The sequence below is a fragment of the Salvia splendens genome, chromosome 6 (genome assembly GCF_004379255.2).
Source record: "Salvia splendens isolate huo1 chromosome 6, SspV2, whole genome shotgun sequence".
Classification (NCBI taxonomy): domain Eukaryota; kingdom Viridiplantae; phylum Streptophyta; class Magnoliopsida; order Lamiales; family Lamiaceae; genus Salvia; species Salvia splendens.
In genome coordinates this window covers 7,817,868-7,836,656 of record NC_056037.1, presented here as the reverse complement: position 1 = coordinate 7,836,656, position 18,789 = coordinate 7,817,868, and the positions used below count along the sequence as shown (strand labels likewise).

At 38.7% G+C, this 18,789-nt stretch overlaps 2 protein-coding genes across 5 annotated transcripts; both read left to right on the top strand.

Moving 5' to 3' along the window:
- Positions 1 to 2,970: 2,970 nt before the first annotated feature.
- LOC121808142 (BTB/POZ domain-containing protein At1g30440-like) lies at positions 2,971 to 6,638 on the top strand. Of its 3 annotated transcripts, none has more exons than XM_042208515.1 (5): positions 2,971 to 3,106; positions 3,483 to 3,543; positions 4,420 to 4,489; positions 4,664 to 5,857; positions 5,940 to 6,638. In XM_042208515.1, exons 2-5 carry the CDS (start codon positions 3,485 to 3,487, stop codon positions 6,456 to 6,458), a joined length of 1,842 nt encoding a protein of 613 aa, XP_042064449.1. In that variant the 5' UTR covers positions 2,971 to 3,106; positions 3,483 to 3,484; the 3' UTR covers positions 6,459 to 6,638. The 3 variants fall into 3 exon arrangements, with proteins under 3 accessions (XP_042064449.1, XP_042064448.1, XP_042064450.1); XM_042208514.1 differs by having other exon boundaries at positions 2,984 to 3,170; XM_042208516.1 differs by lacking the exon at positions 2,971 to 3,106 and adding an exon at positions 3,248 to 3,301.
- A 1,184-nt stretch (positions 6,639 to 7,822) lies between these two features.
- LOC121808130 (cation-chloride cotransporter 1-like) lies at positions 7,823 to 15,409 on the top strand. Of its 2 annotated transcripts, none has more exons than XM_042208494.1 (13): positions 7,823 to 8,351; positions 8,978 to 9,106; positions 9,276 to 9,354; positions 9,940 to 10,031; positions 10,410 to 10,524; positions 10,683 to 10,783; positions 10,898 to 10,959; positions 11,459 to 11,698; positions 11,844 to 11,958; positions 12,596 to 12,790; positions 13,467 to 13,867; positions 14,025 to 14,153; positions 14,252 to 15,409. In XM_042208494.1, exons 1-13 carry the CDS (start codon positions 8,155 to 8,157, stop codon positions 15,334 to 15,336), a joined length of 2,940 nt encoding a protein of 979 aa, XP_042064428.1. In that variant the 5' UTR covers positions 7,823 to 8,154; the 3' UTR covers positions 15,337 to 15,409. The 2 variants fall into 2 exon arrangements, with proteins under 2 accessions (XP_042064428.1, XP_042064427.1); XM_042208493.1 differs by having other exon boundaries at positions 7,825 to 8,351; positions 13,992 to 14,153.
- The last annotated feature ends 3,380 nt before the right edge of the window (positions 15,410 to 18,789 follow it).

Below are 18,789 nucleotides of genomic sequence, written 5' to 3'. Positions count from 1 at the left end.
CATCCACGGAGAAGATGAGCCTCTTTTATTCACTGACTCTCAAGATGAGATTTGCATAGGCAGAATATAATCAATTCACACTCAAACTATTACAATCTCTCAAGAACTCTCTTGCTCTCGGATGATCTTGAAGAATATGATAATCTCACAAAGAAAGTGTAAAATCAACCATAACTGATTAACTAACTCAAGGAATTGAATCAAAATGTATATATACTCTCCATGGCTTACCGTTTCAGCTCAAACGGATCAAGTGAGCTGATTCTTCTTCAACACCTTAAACCTCCTTTCTCTTCCTTATTTACAAATCAGTCCTTCTAAGTTGTTCAGTTGCTCCCGACTCTCCCAACAGATTTTATTCAAGTAAACGCACGTCGATCGGTGTGCTTCTATCAATGATTCAATGTCAATAATATACCCTTATTTAACTATCAATAAATGAACATCTATCATCACGTAAACACCTCATGGTTAATATTTTTATTTTGAAAAAATAATTTTTTGACCTAATATCTCCATATTTCAAATCCATATATGTGTATATATCTTTTCCAGAAGTCGCTTTTTTATATTTAATTTTATTATTTTTAGTTTTTTGCCATACTTATATTTTATGTCTTGATTACTCGTGTATTTTAGTCTATTTTGGAAGTAGATAATCAACTAACAAACCATTCATGGAAATCAAATGTATCGATATAAATTTTGAAATCGATTTTACCTTGCACAATTGACTCCTTTTGTAGTATAAATTATAATAGCATCAAGTATCAAAGAAAAAACTTAGTTCTCAAACAATTTATCGAATGATTCAGAGCATTTAAACATTGTTCCTCTAATAATGTACTACCAAGTACTTTTTGAAGATCTAATATGATCAGATTTACACGTAAGCCACAAGTAACATCTCTTATGATATGATCAACTCCAAATATTTCTAAAATCAGAATCCTGTGTTTTACCTACAATCCTACCCATTGTTACCCTTGTTTTGCCCTTCTCTAATGAGTGATTAATTAGGATAGTGATAAAATGCAAACTCTAAATATTGTACAAATTCTAAATTATGATTTGGACGATTAGAAAATATTAATAGATGATAAAATAACAGCAACAAAAAATGTCAACACAGTGTCAACACACAATGTCAACACAGCATCATCCGTTGACACTGTGTTGTCATTTTTTGTTTTTATTATTTTGTCGTCTGTTGATATTTTCTAATGGGGCAAATCATAGTTTGTAGTTTGTACAATATTTAGAGTTTGTATTTGATCACATCCCGTGGTTAAATAACAACAACAAAAAATGTCAATACAATGTCAACACAGTATCAACCGTTGACAATGTGTTGACATTTTTTGTTGCTATTATTTTGTCATTTGTTGATATTTTCTAACGGGTCAGATCATAGTTTGGAGTTTTTACAATATTTAGAGTTTGCATTTGAGCACATCCCGTGGTTAATTATGTATAGAGATATAATATCCACTAAAATGTCCATAGATTTTATCATAAGCTTTTGATGAATTAATTTCAAGATATAAGGTTTTTCTATATATCGTCAAAAGGTGTATTCAATAATGTCTACTTCATTTAGCAAAGCCCCCATTACTCCGAGCGAACATTCAAATATTTATTTTGGATTGTTTCGCGAATTCGAGAAGACGATACATTCCTCCATAATAATGTGGCTAAGTGTTGAATTTTTTTTACAAATAGAATCGATTCATAATCGAAGATCGACAAAATTTTAAGCTTCGTCTCTAATAATCTTGTTGAGGTACACATTATGTCGTTCTTGGAGCTTGTGATGAGGGAGAGCACATTCCTCCATAATATACAACACATCATAGCTGTACTTATTTTTACCAAGTACTATAAAATAATAAAATTAGATTTAGTAGCCATTAAATTTGCTAATTGTTTGAATTTTATGTTTCTAGATGTAACAAGCAACACTATTCAAGTACGCAACAAAACGATACTAGTACAAGATATGGAAGTAACAAGCAACACTCTTCAATTCTCTATATATGTACTCATGGACGATAAATGTAAACATTCAAATGCTGCGTTAATTTATTTCAACAGTATCCACCATATATTGCTTATTGAGTTAATTTTTTATTAATTCTTTTTATGATACCTCTATTGCTCATTGAGTTGTTTTTTTGTGCTTAACTCTATGCTTCGCTTAATTTATAGTAGTTCGAGAATCATTGGCACCACTTTCATGTTTCTTTTCCTTTCTCTCTAACTTATGTGCGTCCATTCACTTGATTTTCAATTCAATATGCTCTTACACCATGGTTATTCAAGACTTATTTTGAGGCTCAATTCAATAGTATTAAAGTAAATATATAATTACATAATATCGACGAAAAGTTGCTTTAGTTACTAGGAGTATCTTCTATTTGCGATTATTTTTCATATATAGTAATGATATCTATATAAGTGATAATAAATACTATAAAATGAATTTTTGCTAATTCATTTTTTATTTCTTTCTTTTTAGCTTTTAGAGATATTGATCTTGAATTTTCATGTGTTATTAGATGTGACAAATACACAAGATTTCAAGGTTAAAACTTAAAAGAGTAACGGCGACATTCTGTTGATAAATGCTGAATTCATTTTTTTTTAATAAATGCTGAATTCATTTTTTTTTAATAAATGCTGAATTCTACTACACATATATTTGACCAATGGTATTTAACACTAGTCCCGTTATTTCTCATAAAAATTTCCATTTACTTTTATTTGAATCTTTCATAATTTATTAACATCTCTTTGACCCAAAATAAAGATTAGTAAAAACATTTAAACCCAATTTCCTTTTCTACAACCACACTACTTACTAATCCCAATTCCAAAATAATTAAGTACTAAAACGTTGAAGAAGCATTTTTCAAAATCTAATTAAAAAAGGAAATCTCGATTATTATAACCAGTAATCACATTCTCGTTGTTCATTGAGCGCATAAATGATTTGCAAATAACTTGTTTCGAGTTTCCAAAGCGCCCCTTTTTTTGTAACTCAATTTGCACTCCCGACTGTTTGTTTAATGGTTTGAGCACATCGGCATCTCGTTCAGGGGAAAAGGTCCGAGCTTGGAATCTTCTTTTTTGTTAAAGAAATACTACAGTTGTTTGTCTCTCTTTCGAAGGTTTGATGGCATTTTGCAGACTGATTTATTTTCGGGGGGCAGGAAAATGAGAGAGAAATGAGCTTTTTTTTTTCTTTGGGTTTGTATTGTGAGACATTTCTTCTGCATTAATTGAGGTCTTCATTGTAAAGGTGGAGTCTTTATGAGTTGGAATCTTCAGCTTTGATGCGCTCTTGATTTTTTTGAGTTGGGTTTTTACAGATTTGTTGCTTTTTTGCCTCATTTGCTCAGATGTTGTAAATTTGGGTTTTTTTTGGAGGCAGTTGGATCCAGATTTTGAGAATAAATCTTGATTTATGTTGCATTGTGCAGAAATGGCTTGTGTGAAGCTGGGATCCAAAACTGATGCTTTTCAGAGGCAAGGACAGGCTTGGTGCGTTTCTTGACACTTGAATTTTTTATTTTTCTTTTACTTTTGAAGTTGGGATACGTAATTTGGTTATTTGTTTATGAATTGGGTATAGTTCTGCAAGTAAAAGTACTTTAGTGTCGTTTTTGTGGTAATCTGAAGTATATTCTTGCAATTATGGTATTCAACTATTTATTAATGCAATCTGCCTATGCTTAGTTCAGTCTTATCTCCATCATCCACCAATGACTCTGAGCTCTATTTGACTGATTTGCTGAAAGATTTATGTGGCATAGATGTGGTGGTTTCCTATTTAGCATGATAATGTGGGAGGATGCATGGGTGTAATGGCATGTCGACTGTTCGATTTGAATGATCGGATTTGTTCGCGAGTGATTCTGTAGTGTAGATGACCTTGAGTTAGTGTGGTGTTGGGAAAAGATGCTTCTTTGCAACGGCAGTTGATGAGAAAGAACTGCATTTCTTGAAATGATAAGGATGACATTATATCTGAGTAACTTTTATCTTTCACCTGGAAATTCGGATATAAGTACTACTCTGTCAAGTTCTCTGCATTGAAGTAATTTAGTAGGACGGTTGTGTTTTTTTACCGTGTTAAAGTGAACAGGTCAGTCTTTTACCAATATGTAAGCTCTATTTTCTCCTTGGTTGGAATTTTTTATGTATTTTCTGAAAATTTAGATTACTATGTTTTGGTTCGTAATCAACCAATTCTCGGTGTTTCTTGAGCCATGGCGTTTATGTCAAACTATGTCTGAATTAACGAAGATAGGCTTCTTTAATGGCCATAAAGAACACTTCCATTTGATTGTTATGCACCACTCATTTGATCCCTAATGTGTCTTAGTTTGAAGTTAAAAATTTTATTACATATTTTAGGTTTTGCACAAGTGGTCTTCCAAGTGACGTGGTTGTCGAAGTTGATGAAATGTCGTTCCATCTTCACAAGGTATCTTTTTTTTTTCTTTTATGGTACATTTGAAACATATGAAAGAGTTTTAGATTCTCCCAACTGGCTTATATATTAGCAAATTTGCTTTATTGTCATTATGTCTCAAATTTTAGTATATTTAGCTTCAGATTGAACCCTCTGATTTGCTGAAACAATTTAGTTTTGGTATAGTTTCCATTGCTTTCAAGAAGTGGGGTCATGGAACGCCTCGTAGAGGAGGCATCCCAAGGAGAGGAAGCCTGTGTCATTAAGCTACTTGAAATTCCCGGCGGAGCGAAGACATTCGAAACAGTAGCCAAATTTTGCTATGGAGTCAAGCTCGAACTCACTGCTGCAAACGTTGTGCATCTCCGCTGTGCAGCTGAGTATCTTGAAATGACCGAAGAGTATGGCGAGGGGAACCTTATCTCTCGAACAGAGAGCTTCCTCAATCAGGTGGTTCTTGAAAACTGGAACGATTCTTTGCAGGCGCTACAGGCATGTGACGATATCCTCTCCCATGCTGAGCAACTCGGTATCCCAAGACGATGCATTGATTCTTTGGCTTCCAAGCCGTGTATGGAGCAAAAATTGTTGGGATGGCCCGTGATGGAGCATGGAGGCCCGTTGCAGAGCCCCGCGGGGAGCGTATTGTGGAACGGGATAAGTACTGGTGCTCGACCAAAGAGCTCGAGTTCGGAAGATTGGTGGTATGATGATGCATCTGTTTTAAGTTTTGCACTCTACAAAAGATTGATTCTGGCCATGGAGTCTCAGGGTGTGAAGCCGGAAATCATTGCCGGCTCCCTCAATTCATACGCGAAAAAGTACCTTCCGGGGCTACACTGGAGTCGTGGCCCCACCGCGCCTAGAAACCATCAGGTGGGATCGTTGTCGGAGGAGGATCAGAAGGTTCTCGTTGAAGAGATCGATTACTTGCTTCCGTTGGAGAAGGGCCTCGTCTCATCAAAGTTCCTCTTTGGTTTGCTCAAAACAGCCAGGATTCTTCGAGCAAGCCCCTTGTGTGTGTCGAATCTGGAGAAACGGATAGGGTTGCAGCTCGATCAGGCAGCGCTCGAGGATCTCCTGATGCCAACCTTCATGTACTCGATGGAGACGCTGTACGATGTTGACTGTGTGTCACGTATTCTTGATCATTTCTTGGCTATGGATCAGGTTGCCGCCTCCCCAGGCTCATTCGACGAAGGCCAGCTGTCTCTCACGCCTATGACGATGGTCGCCAAGCTCATCGATGGCTACCTCGCCGAGGTTGCTCCGGACGTCAATCTGAAGCCCCCCAAGTTTGAGGCTCTGGCTGCAGCCGTCCCCGAGTATGCTCGGCCGTTGGACGACGGGCTTTATCGCTCGATCGACATCTATCTGAAGGTAAAAAACACCATCCTTAATTAGGTCACATCGCACATAACAACACTGATAATGATTGGTTGCTCGTTTTTTGCCTCCGCAGTCGCATCCATGGCTGGCAGATGCCGACAGGGACCACCTATGCCGGCTGATCGACTGCCAGAAGCTCTCGCTGGAAGCTTGCACGCACGCAGCTCAGAACGAGCGGCTGCCGCTGAGAACGATCATCCAAGTTCTCTTCTTCGAGCAGCTGCAGCTGAGGACTTCGGTAGCCGGCTGCATGCTCGTGTCGGACAACCTTGAAGTCTCGGGACAGGCGCCGGAAGAGGATGGCTGGACGACGAAGGACGTGAGGGAGAAGCACGCGCTGAAGGAGAATATGGATAACATGAGAAGTCGGGTTTCGGAGCTGGAGGAGGAGTGCTCGAAGATGAGGGAGGAGATAAGGAGCTTGGGCCGTACGAGGAGAGGAAGCATTTGGGGGAATGTGGCGAAGAAACTGGGCTTCAAGTTCCAGATGTGCAGCGCGGAAGAGGGGTCTGTTAGCAATCAGAAGGAGGGGAATGACAAATCTAAGCTAAGGAATGACAAGGAGAAGAAGATACCAACTTCTAATGTTTAAGTTTGTCTATATTTTTGTATCTAGCTAGGCCTCATTTAATTTGTCTACATTGCAGCTAAAGTAAAAACCGAACCAAAAACCGAATGCTGAGTATTATCTACTTTGGTAGAGGGGGGCTTGGCCTAGCCCATGGTACCATTCTTTGTTATATTGATCACCCAAATTTAGATTATTCATATATGTACTTGCAATTGTTTATATGAATTAACATTATTTTTATTAGATTTCATTTTTATTTGGGTTAATTGCAAAAACTGAAGGGAAAAGCTATTGATTTTGACATTTGGTCACAACACATTTTTATAAATCTTGCAATAATAACATACTTTTGATTTTTTGGATTAATTTGTAAAAAATTAGGAATTTTAACTTATTTTGTAGTTTTTGTACAACAGTGAAACAATTTTCAGTTTGTTGCATATTTATTATCCCTAATTTTTTTTATGGTTATCCGAGAATTGGGATATTGAATATAAAATTAATCGAATTGAGAATTATTGAGGCCATGCTACCACGCACAGATGGTGCAGGCAACTTCCAAGTAATTAAAGGATGGTGCAGGCAACAACATCCTAGTAATTATATACTGTTTTTTTTTGGTAATGTTAAATACTGTTTTAAATTCTACAACAAATTTAACGATGGTATACTATTTCACCATTTTAAAATCTTCAAAACTACAATTCAACATTTTAAAAATCATACTCAAAACTACAAAATGAGTGATTTTATGGCAATCATCACCTCCTTGTAAAATGATAGGCGACTTACTTTTTCCGCCGTAATTACATATTGACCTTGATAAACATAATTAATGAGTACTTATTATTTTTATAAACAAACTTCATATTCTATTAATTTATTTTATTTATATTTGATTATAATATATATATATATAATAGTTTTAATCATACACTAAATTTTTCACTATAATCCTCACATTTCTTTACATCTGTGAGTAATTAAAATGATAAGTATATTTCTGGCGGGGAAGTAAAATTTTAAAACATAAACATTTTTTTGATTAGAAAAAATGAAGTTAAAATAATTGACATTTCTAAACTGCAATTTCCCCCAAAAAAAGTCAAGCCCACGACCAATAGTATTTCTAGAATTTCTAGGATTCAATTCAATTTATGTACTTGTCGTCAACATTTTTCATTATCTTAATCCCTCTCCTTATAACCGTTTATATCAAGCAAGTCGTAATTATTAAAATTCGTCAATATTTATCAATGTGTACACTTTTTTAGTACTACTATCAAATACTAGTAAAAGCGAATTATCAATATATTTGCATCTAATTGATTTGGTATTCACTGTAAAATAAATCAGATTAAATCAAAATGATAACTCTCCGCCTCAATTCTGTAGCTCTCACGCGCCACTTTCAGTTAGAAATACAAATACTCCATTTGCAGAGAGGCGAAGTGTGAGAGAAAGAGTAAAATAATCAACGTTTTCTTCAATCCGTCAAAGTTCAAATACCTTTCTCTCGCTTACGATACATACATCAATATAGAAAGAGAAACAACGCCCAGCTTTCCTTCAGCTTTCAATCTCCGATTGTGCGAACTGTCAAATTCCTTTCCTTTACTTCTCCTTCCTCGTAGATCTGAACCCCCTTTCTCCTCCCCCCATCCTAAACCCCTATCATATCCAAGGGATTCAGATCCGCCTCAATCCAACCAATGCAATGGCGGATGACAACAATGGCGTCGATATAGAGGCGGGGGACGACAATGAGATTGCGGCCGGGAGGGGTTTGGGCGGCCGCCAGTACCGCCCAGTGTTCGCGCACGACAACGATAGAGCCGTTCTCGAGATGTCGGCGATCGATCCTACCGCCCACGCCTCGTCCTCCGCTTCGCTCAGCAATTCCAATCATCTGAAGTGAGTCTCGTTTGACTTGATCTTGAATGTTTGGATTCGGATTGTTTCTGTTTGTGTTTTTTTCCAAGCGTGTTGAGTCGCTTAAGCTGGCTTGTTGTAGCTGCCTATTTAATTGTTTTCTGTTCGTTTTAAGCTGACTTAAGCTGGTTTTATTAGGTTTGATGTTAATCATGGATACTGGTATGTGCCAATTTTTTACTGTATGTTTTGCAGTCTGAGATTTAATATTGAAGAGGGGGTTTATAGAATATAGTTTTGAGAAATTCTCCATTAAATTTTTTAGCATGCTTGAATTCCTTAGTTGAGAAAGTTTTAGGTTTTACCGTTAAAATTCACATGCTGCTGGCGCCACGGTTATAAATATGAATGACAGACGTGTTTAAGGACTGATTTACTCCTATTGGTTTGTTCAGAAAATTTTAGTAGGTGAGTGCCAGGTGCGTGCTGGTGTGGTTATTCCCATCATTTATTTTAACTTTATACAGGTCTTGTGAATTAGTTGTATCTTTGCTTTTGTTTAGCACGTGGTTTCATGGCATGGTGCTTATAGATCTATTTGTTCAGAAATTATTTTTTAAGTCTTTATCAGTAAGTTGCATGTCTGCCTGACCCTTTTGCATCTGTAGAGTTAAAGTGGCTTCCGATGGAGATGATGGTAGACTACCTAATCATAAAGATATCAACGGCTCACATCCTGAATCTAAGTTGGAGTTATTTGGTTTCGACTCACTTGTCAATATTTTGGGCCTTAAAAGGTATGGTGTGAAGGATCAAATTTTTGTTTAGATTATTTTTTGATGAAAAATTTTGAGAAACCATTTGCCTGATGTTGAGATTGCTTTTCGTTTTTCTAATTTGTGTCCTGGAGATTGCTTTAGTTGTAGACTTAGTCTAAATCTTTAGTTGAATGTGTTCATTTCTCAGTATGGCAAGTGACCAGCAGCAGGCGCCCTCCAGTCCTAGAGATGGAGAAGATGCACCCATTCATATTGAGCGTCCAAAGGTACCACTGCATGTTGGTACTAGTTGTGTTCCTTCTCAATGTTTTGTTCTTTCTTAATACTTTCGGTAATGAGGCCCAGGTTGATTAAGGTTGTGTGCTGTTGGTATAGTAAATCTTACTGACCTTTGCCACCATATATTGTTAGATGATGCAGCAGCCTCATAGTAGATTTAGTCATATAGGCAGCTTGCCTATCCATGAGAAAGTGCCCTGAAAAAGTAGATTATAGCCACAGAGAAGAATTTTAGTATAATCTTTTAAATTAGTACCCTCCGCATGTTGATTATCTTCCCTGCACTAAAGTCAGACTTGTTTGGTCAGGTGGATGCCCCTTGGATTTGTTCATTTGTCTTGATTGCTTTGTTTTTCATGAATGTGTTATGTGTCATATCCTTTTGAACTCCATGCACATAATTATCTAGAATAACTATAGTATTTGTTTGCCTAATTAATAGGAATTCCAGTTATCATCCTTTTGTCTTCTTCTCCCCTTTTGGCTAGTCAATCAGCGTGAACTGAAACTTTATGCTGTGACCATGAATTAAAAGTTTAATACGCATTTTGGTAATGAAAATTTTTATGCAGGGAAACAATGTCAAAATGGGGACTATGATGGGTGTGTTTGTGCCCTGTCTTCAAAATATTTTGGGAATTATCTACTACATCAGATTTTCATGGTAAGCTGATATCTCAAATCCTGTGGTGATAATTCTTTACATTACCTCTGTGCATGCTTACTTGAAATTTGCTACGATAAATCTCTTCTTATTTGTCCTTTGTTCTTTTATATGTAAGGAATTACTTACAGGGCTTGGTCTGGAAAGACTGGGTTGAAAATTGGAATTATGTTTAACATGTCAGAAGATTTTTTTACTGAATGTAATATTACTATACGGAGTCATGGACCTGTCAGAATTAGGGCTATTTGAACAACCCAATCTCTATATTAGTTTGTCAGTAACCATTAATATATGCTATTATGTCTGCAACCATTTATTTTAGTTCTGTTATTTACTCTCTGTTAACTATATTCTGACCTACCTGTGTAACTTTAGGATTGTGGGTATGGCTGGGATCGGTCAGTCATTATTGCTGGTGGCCTTCTGCGGTTCATGTACTTTTCTTACAACTATATCTTTGAGTGCAATCGCTACTAATGGTGCAATGAAGGTATTACATTTACGTATGTAGTGTATTGGTAAAAAATTATACATTTTCCTAGTTATATGCAGTTAGTGATTACTCAATATATGAACTTTTATACAAATGTTTAGTTTGGTATGTCACTTAACTCTTACAGCATTGTTGAAATATCTGTATTTATTCAGGGAGGGGGACCTTATTATCTCATTGGTCGTGCCTTAGGCCCAGAGGTTGGAGTGAGCATCGGTTTATGCTTTTTCCTTGGAAATGCAGTTGCAGGTGCACTGTGAGTATACTGAAGCTATATTTGTGGGTTTGCCTGCTATGTTCATGTTTCATACTTGACACATCTAACCACCATCTCTTGATTTTTATGCTTGAATGTGTTCTTTTCACACAGTTATGTCTTGGGAGCTGTGGAGACCTTCCTCAATGCTATACCTGCAGCAGGGATTTTTAGAGGTAAATTCCAAGGAAATGATCTCCAGTTGTCTACTTGTCTCGTGAAAAGTTTTTTTGAAGGGTTCCTTTATTTATGTTACACCTTCTAAGGGGATAATATAGTTATAATTGCAGTATAGCCAGTCATCTTCATGTGCAATTTGGCAATGTTTTCTATGGCTTGCAGTAAAGTTGCATTTTATTTTCTCATTATTCCGTTCTTGGCTATATATTTGTCTCTGTTTTAAACTCAAAATATAACTGACATCTTTGACATATGGGATGCATATAAAACTATAAAACTAATAATTTTCTCGACATATAAAATTATCGAGGTTCATCTAGATTATGATTTATGAAGGATGCAGTCAAGGTAATTTTAAATGAATGAAAACATCTTACTAATAAAAGTAAAACCATGTGTTTGATAGAACCCCTGTAATTTCGTATATCAGTATATGTTTTCCTCAAGCTAGACCTCATATAATTTATGATGAAATTATGGATCTTACTCTTGTAGATACACAAACTTTTGTGATGGTGAATGGCACAAATGTTGCGCAACCTGTTGCTGTTACAAGCCCAAATTTACATGATTTGCAAGTCTACGGGATTGTTGTGACAATCATCCTATGTTTCATAGTATTTGGTGGAGTCAAAATAATCAACCGAGTCGCACCAGCCTTTCTTGTACCTGTTGTATTCTCGTTGTTCTGCATATTTATTGGGATATTCTTGGCGAGGAAGGATTATCCTACAGGTGAGTGTCTCTACTCTTGCCATTTGTGTGTTTTATTTATTATTTTTTCTCATGGAGCGGGGGCACAATCACATGATTTTGGTCTTTGTCTTTGGAGGTGCTTTTTACTCTTTGATGACTTTATGTGTCCCCATGCATTAAACAGATGGAATCACTGGCTTGAGTTTGAAGTCTTTCAGAGATAATTGGAGCTCAGCCTATCAAAAAACTAACAATGCTGGAGTTCCAGATCCTAATGGGAAAATATACTGGGATTTCAAGTGAGGATTCTAATACAACTCCTTTTTTATATCCCCGCTTGTACTCTGGTCATGTTCAAGGACCAAATTGTCAGTCCTGCTGAGTAATTTTGGGGCTTCTTTCTACATATTTCTACGTGTGCACTTTAACAAAAATTTCTCCTTTTTGCCATGAAGTTTTAGTTTTGTTTTTTTTTATATTTGGTGGAAAATACTATTGACATATGTAATTCCGGCAGAGGCCATCAATTTGGCAAGAATAGTGGTTGACCTTTTTATTAAAGTGTGCTTCATATTGCATTATGTGTGTGTATAAGGCCTGCTAAATATTGGTCTTAAATAGATGCTTTCTATGCACTATCAGTATCAATGAGAACGTCCAGGTGTCTTCAGTTCTAGATATATGCTTGAAGCCTTGAAGTCTTGAACCATACATATGAATATGCTTCATGGAAATTATTAGTAATGCCTTCTTGAAGCTGGTTATTGATATCCTACTACAAACATGGGGGTGACCTATATATTGGTCTTTATAAATGTCTAGTATGATATGATAGTTGTAGGAGTTCCAGCTGGTGATGCTAGGAATCATTGAAGGATGATCATGGGGAATTATCTGATTTGTGTCCTAACTGTTACCTTTTCTTTTATTTGTCAGTGCATTGGTAGGTCTATTTTTCCCTGCTGTTACTGGGATTATGGCAGGTTCAAATCGGTCTGCCTCACTTAAGGACACTCAGCGCTCAATTCCTGTTGGGACCTTAGCTGCAACTGTTTCAACTTCTGTTCTATATCTGATTACTGTTCTATTTTTCGGAGCTCTAGCGACTAGGGATAAACTTCTGACAGACAGGTACTATTATATAAATTGTGGTTATTTATTGCTGGCTACTTTATATAGTCAACAAGAGTGCCATTCATTTTGTCGTTGGTTATTTCTTGCCTAGAATTTGTAGTTATTATATGTTGTACCTGTTTTTGGCTATGTACTCCCTCCGTTCCATAGTAATAGAGTCATTTTGCCATTTTGGTATGTTCCATAGTAATAGAGTCATTTCCCTTTTTAGTAAAAGTCAACACATTTTTCCACACCTACTTTACTATCTCTTACTTTTCTCTCTCTTCATCTCTCTACATTTTTCATTTTCCACTTTATTCTCTCTTTACTTAACTCACCTAACACAATTTTTCTTAATCTCCGTGCTGAAAAGAAACGCCTCCATTACTAAGGAACGGAGGGAGTATAATGGTATATGAATGTGATTGCTTAGTCTTGGGTCATTCTGGGGTAAAGGACAATATGACCAACATCACTATAGCTTTCATCTTATAGTCACCTTGCAATAACTAGATCCTCATGTTCAACATATTAACGACGTATCTTATTTTGACATCTTGCATATTTTACTCTTGGTGGGTTTTTGAAATCTGATGATTTTTTGTTAATCATGCATGCATTCATGATATTATCTGAGAGCGTTTCTGTGGATAAATGTATTCTGCTTGGGCATAACTGAGCCTCCTTTCAGGTTACTTACAGCGACTGTTGCTTGGCCTATCCCTGCAATCACATATCTTGGCATTATTCTCTCAACCTTAGGTGCTGCTCTGCAGAGCTTGACTGGTGCTCCCCGGCTACTAGCTGCAATAGCCAATGATGACATTCTACCTGTCCTTAATTACTTCAAAGTGGGAGATGGCAATGAACCTCATGCTGCTACCCTGTTTACAGCCTTCATCTGTATTGGATGTGTTATTATTGGCAATCTAGACCTTATTACCCCAACTATCACTATGTTTTACCTCCTGTGTTATGGGGGTGTGAATTTGTCCTGCTTTCTTTTGGATCTTTTAGATGCTCCCAGCTGGCGTCCCCGATGGAAGTTTCACCATTGGAGTCTCTCCCTTTTTGGGGCTGTCATTTGTATAGGTTAGTTCCATTCCATACTACATAATTTTGTCCAATTATATTACTAAAATACTCGATAGTTTATGTTTCAGCTCTTTGCACATTATAGGCATTTAGATGTTCTAACTTAAAATTTCTATTGCAGTTATCATGTTTCTGATTTCTTGGACATTCACAGTGATCTCTTTAGCCTTAGCAACACTCATTTATTACTATGTGAGCATCAAAGGAAAAGCAGGTGACTGGGGCGATGGTTTTAAGAGCGCATACTTTCAGCTCGCTCTTCGTAGTCTGCGATCTTTAGGAGGTTTGTTTGCTTTTTTCCTTAATCACAGTTTTCACCTCTTCGATAACAATATACTCCTATAATCAATCCATTACTCATTTATCCAATTTCAAATACAGCAAGTCAGGTGCATCCCAAGAACTGGTACCCTATCCCCCTCATATTCTGCCGGCCATGGGGAAAATTGCCAGAGAATGTTCCGTGCCATCCGAAACTTGCAGATTTTGCCAATTGTATGAAGAAGAAAGGAAGGGGAATGTCCATGTTCGTCTCTATCCTCGATGGAGACTATCAAGAATGTGCCGAGGATGCAAAGGTTGCCTGTAGGGCTCTTAGTACGTACATAGAATACAAAAGATGTGAAGGAGTTGCAGAGATAGTCGTTGCCCCGAGCATGTCCGAAGGGTTTCGCGGAATTGTGCAGACTATGGGTCTGGGCAATCTGAAGCCCAACATCGTGGTGATGCGGTACCCTGAGATTTGGCGGCGTGAAAATCTGACTGAAATACCAGCCACATTTGTGGGGATCATAAACGACTGCATTGTGGCAAACAAGGCGGTTGTCATCGTCAAGGGTCTTGACGAGTGGCCTAACGAGTACCAAAGACAGTATGGGACCATCGATCTGTACTGGATCGTACGAGACGGTGGTCTGATGCTGCTTCTGTCCCAGCTCCTCCTCACCAAGGAAAGCTTTGAGAGCTGCAAGATTCAGGTCTTCTGCATCGCAGAGGAGGATTCGGACGCAGAGGAACTCAAGGCCGACGTGAAGAAGTTCCTCTACGACCTCCGCATGCAAGCTGAGGTGATTGTTGTCTCGATGAAGTCATGGGATCCCCAAGCAGAGCAGCAGCAGGAGGAATCAGTCGAGGCGTTCGCCTCTGCTCAGGAGAGAATTGGTGCTTATCTCGGTGAAATGAAGGAGAAGGCTCGGTTAGAAGGTGCTCCATTGATGGCAGATGGGAAGCAGGTCGTCGTCAACGAGCAACAAGTCGAGAAGTTCCTCTATACCACTCTGAAACTGAACTCGACGATACTCCGGTACTCGAGAATGGCAGCAGTGGTGCTTGTGAGTCTCCCTCCGCCGCCGCTGAACCACCCTGCATATTTTTACATGGAATATATGGATCTCTTGGTTGAGAATGTGCCTAGGCTTTTGATAGTGCGAGGATATCGAAGAGATGTTGTCACTTTGTTTACATAGTGTCTTTTTTTAACTTACAAACACTCATTTTTCTCTCTGAAAAAAAAGATATATTCTGCGATTTATTTTTTTATTCACTTTCCTATTACTACTTATTTGTTCCTGGAACTAGAGTCAATTAAAAGAATTTTTTTTGTTGATATAGTTAACCGTCAGTCCAACAATAAGAATCCTATTTGATTTGGATATGAGTTATAATATAAAAAAATTAAATTGAATAAATTAGTGGAATGCAGATCCCACTTATATATACTCTCTCCATCCCATTTAATATGAAACATCGGCATGAAATTTTAGGTAATGTTGTTTTGTGGGATAATCAAAAGAGAGTAAAGTAAGAGAGATGAAAAAGTAGAGATATAGTTGTTTCTATTTTAATAAACGTTTTATTTTTAATGGGACAATCCAAAAAGGAAAACGTTTCATTGTTAATGGGTCAGTGGGAGTATTAGTTTTATAATAAAATGTGAGTGGAGTAAGTTAGTGGAATCTGAAACCTACTTACCGTCTATGGTAAAAGTGAAATAGAACTCTTATTATGGGACAAATGAAGTACTTAGTTCAATTTCCAACTAGAAATGTTTGCAAGACATAGATAGTTATAATAGCAACACCACAAAAATAACATTCAACAAGATTAGTTTATTTTATTACAATAACCCCGACAAATGTTGGAGTTGATTTTGAAAACTAACGCAATCTAAGATGAGTTGATTTTGAAAACTAACGCAATCTAAGATTGACACAACTGATTTTGTCTTGATAGAGTGACTCTAATACGAGCTCGGTCTGCACGTATGGATTTTTAAGTGCGTCGGCGAATCTATTCCCTTCCTGATAGATATGTGTAACGTGAAACTACATGCGTTGCAAATGATCCAACACTCGCATCCACGTCTCCTCATACTTCTCAGGCACGTCCATAGATCGAGAATATAGTAACTCAACGACTCGTGTGCAGTCGGATTCCTGCCACAATTTGTTCTACCTTTTACTGCTCTCTATATCGATCGCATTTAGAGCCTCCACAATAGGGACGGATGTCTCGACGGACATCCCAAAACCACCTTCTGCCACGTCATAAGGATATCCCACAGCACTGTCATGTCATAAGGACATCCCACTGCACAATAGCGGACATCCCGGGGGACAAGAACAATAATAAAAATCAAAAATAAAAAATTGGGACGTCCGCGCACACCCGCGGATAACCTCTCGTCCGCACCCGACATCCGCGTCCGCCTCTTTTGTTGCAATAGCGGACGTCCGCCGAGACATCCGCTATTATGGATGCTCTGATGCACGCAGCGAGTTCAGGCTCGAACATAGTCCGCTCTCCAATTTTTATATGCAACAAAAATGAGACTTATGTTGATAAAAAGAAGACCATCAATTGTAAAATCAAGAATAAAGAGTATTCTTTAAAACTAAAAGATAAAAATAAAATGCAGAATGTATAACAACATAGCTTAATAACGAGTCATGAAATTAGCAGACAATGACACACCCCATACCCATGGAATTATAAAATGGTGGCGATTCTCATCTCCATCCAGGACGAAATGGGGGAAAGTCCCTAGGCAGGAGGTGGAGAGACTTTTATCGGAATGGAGTTGGGGCAAAGGTACGCAGGCGGCCTACGACTGGTTCCGACCGCGCGGAGAACGTCGGTTCTGGGCGAAGTTCGTCTGGAAAGACCTCATCCCCCCAAAGCACTCGTTCATCTGCTGGCTTGCACTCCGGGAAAGACTCACAACACGAGACCGTGTTACATGGACGACGACCGAGAAGAATTGTGGGTACTCTTTTTCCTCCTAGGTCCCTACTCCCAGTGTTCGATCGTTGGACAGCCTATTGGTGCTACTTACTTAGGTACTCTTTTTCCTCCTAGGGTCTTTTTTCCTACGGGTATTTGGCCTTAGGAGGTTTTAACGAGGCACGACCCATCCTTGGGTTTGTGAGTAGTGCCGCCATATAGAGCCTGATCAGTTTGCTGGTTACTTAGTCACTCCTCGTCGGGTTTATGTTCCCTCGAGTTTGCTATTCACCTTTGTTGGATTCGGGCTTGTCCGGTATCCTGTTCCTTGGGTATGCCCAAGAAGAAGCTTGTAACTATTGTTCCATCTATTCAATTGATTTAATTATCAAAATAATAATAATAAATAAATAAATAATAAAATGGTGGCGATTATCACTTATGTATTAATGTGAAAATATATGTACACTACTTATAAGAGCATCAGCAATGGCGCCCGTCCCGGCGTGCCGGAATTCCGCGGCGGACGTCCGCCATTGTGCATGGTATGCACAAATACGGAATTCCGCCGAGGACACCGCAGTTCGGCGGTGTTACGCCGAATTCCGTCGCGACGGGCTTGCGGACGTCCGCCATTGCGTTGACTCCCACGGATGTCCGAGCGGAATTCCCGTTTATTGCAAAAAAAAATTTTAAAATTTCTATATATACGGCTCGTTGAACTGCATTTCTTTCGCACCACTTGTTTTAACAAGTTTCGCTCTCTACATTTCTTTTATATATTCGGAATGACTGGTAGTGGTAGTGGTGGGCATTATGAACACATGATGTGTCATTATGAACACATGATGCGTCTGATTCATGCACGTGTGCGGGAATCAGCAGAGAGGGAGGAACAAGCGGCCTTGGCGCCGGCGGAACCTCGACCCATCCATCATCGAACTATAATACCCCGGGACCACCTCACTGCCCACGCTCGGTTGTACGAGGATTACTTTGCGCCGGAGCCACGGTTTGGGGATAACCTGTTCCGGCGACTGTTTAGGATGCATCGTCCGCTCTTTCTGCGTATCGTGGGCGCTTTGGAGCGTCGATACGGGTATTTCAGGGTGCGGGAGGATGCTACTGGTAAACCCGGCCACACGCCGATTCAGAAGTGCACTGTCGCAATCAGGCAGCTGGCATACGGAGGCGCGGCCGACATGTTCGACGAGTACCTCCACATCGGCGAGACGACTGCCCGCGATTGCCTGAAGTATTTTTGTTAGGGCGTTAGGGAGATATAAGGGGATAGGTATCTTCGGAGGCCTACCCCCGAAGATTATCAGGCTCTGCTGGATATGCACGGGAATCAACACGAGTTTTCAGGGATGTTAGACAGCATAGATTGTATGCACTGGGAATGGAAGAACTGCCCCGCTGCCTGGAAAGGAATGTACACTACTGGTTTCAAGGCCAAGAATCCCACGATGATCCTTGAAGTGGTAGCTGACTACCGGCTGTGGATTTGGCATGCCTAATTTGGAGTAGCCGGGTCTAACAACGACATCAATGTTCTCCAGTCGTCGCCCCTTTTCAACGAGCAGTGCCTGGGCGATGGTCCGGCCGTCAACTTCGTCGCCAACGGCAACCAGCACATTATGGGCTATTATTTGGCGGATGGGATATACTCTATGTGGCCCGTCTTTGTGAAGACG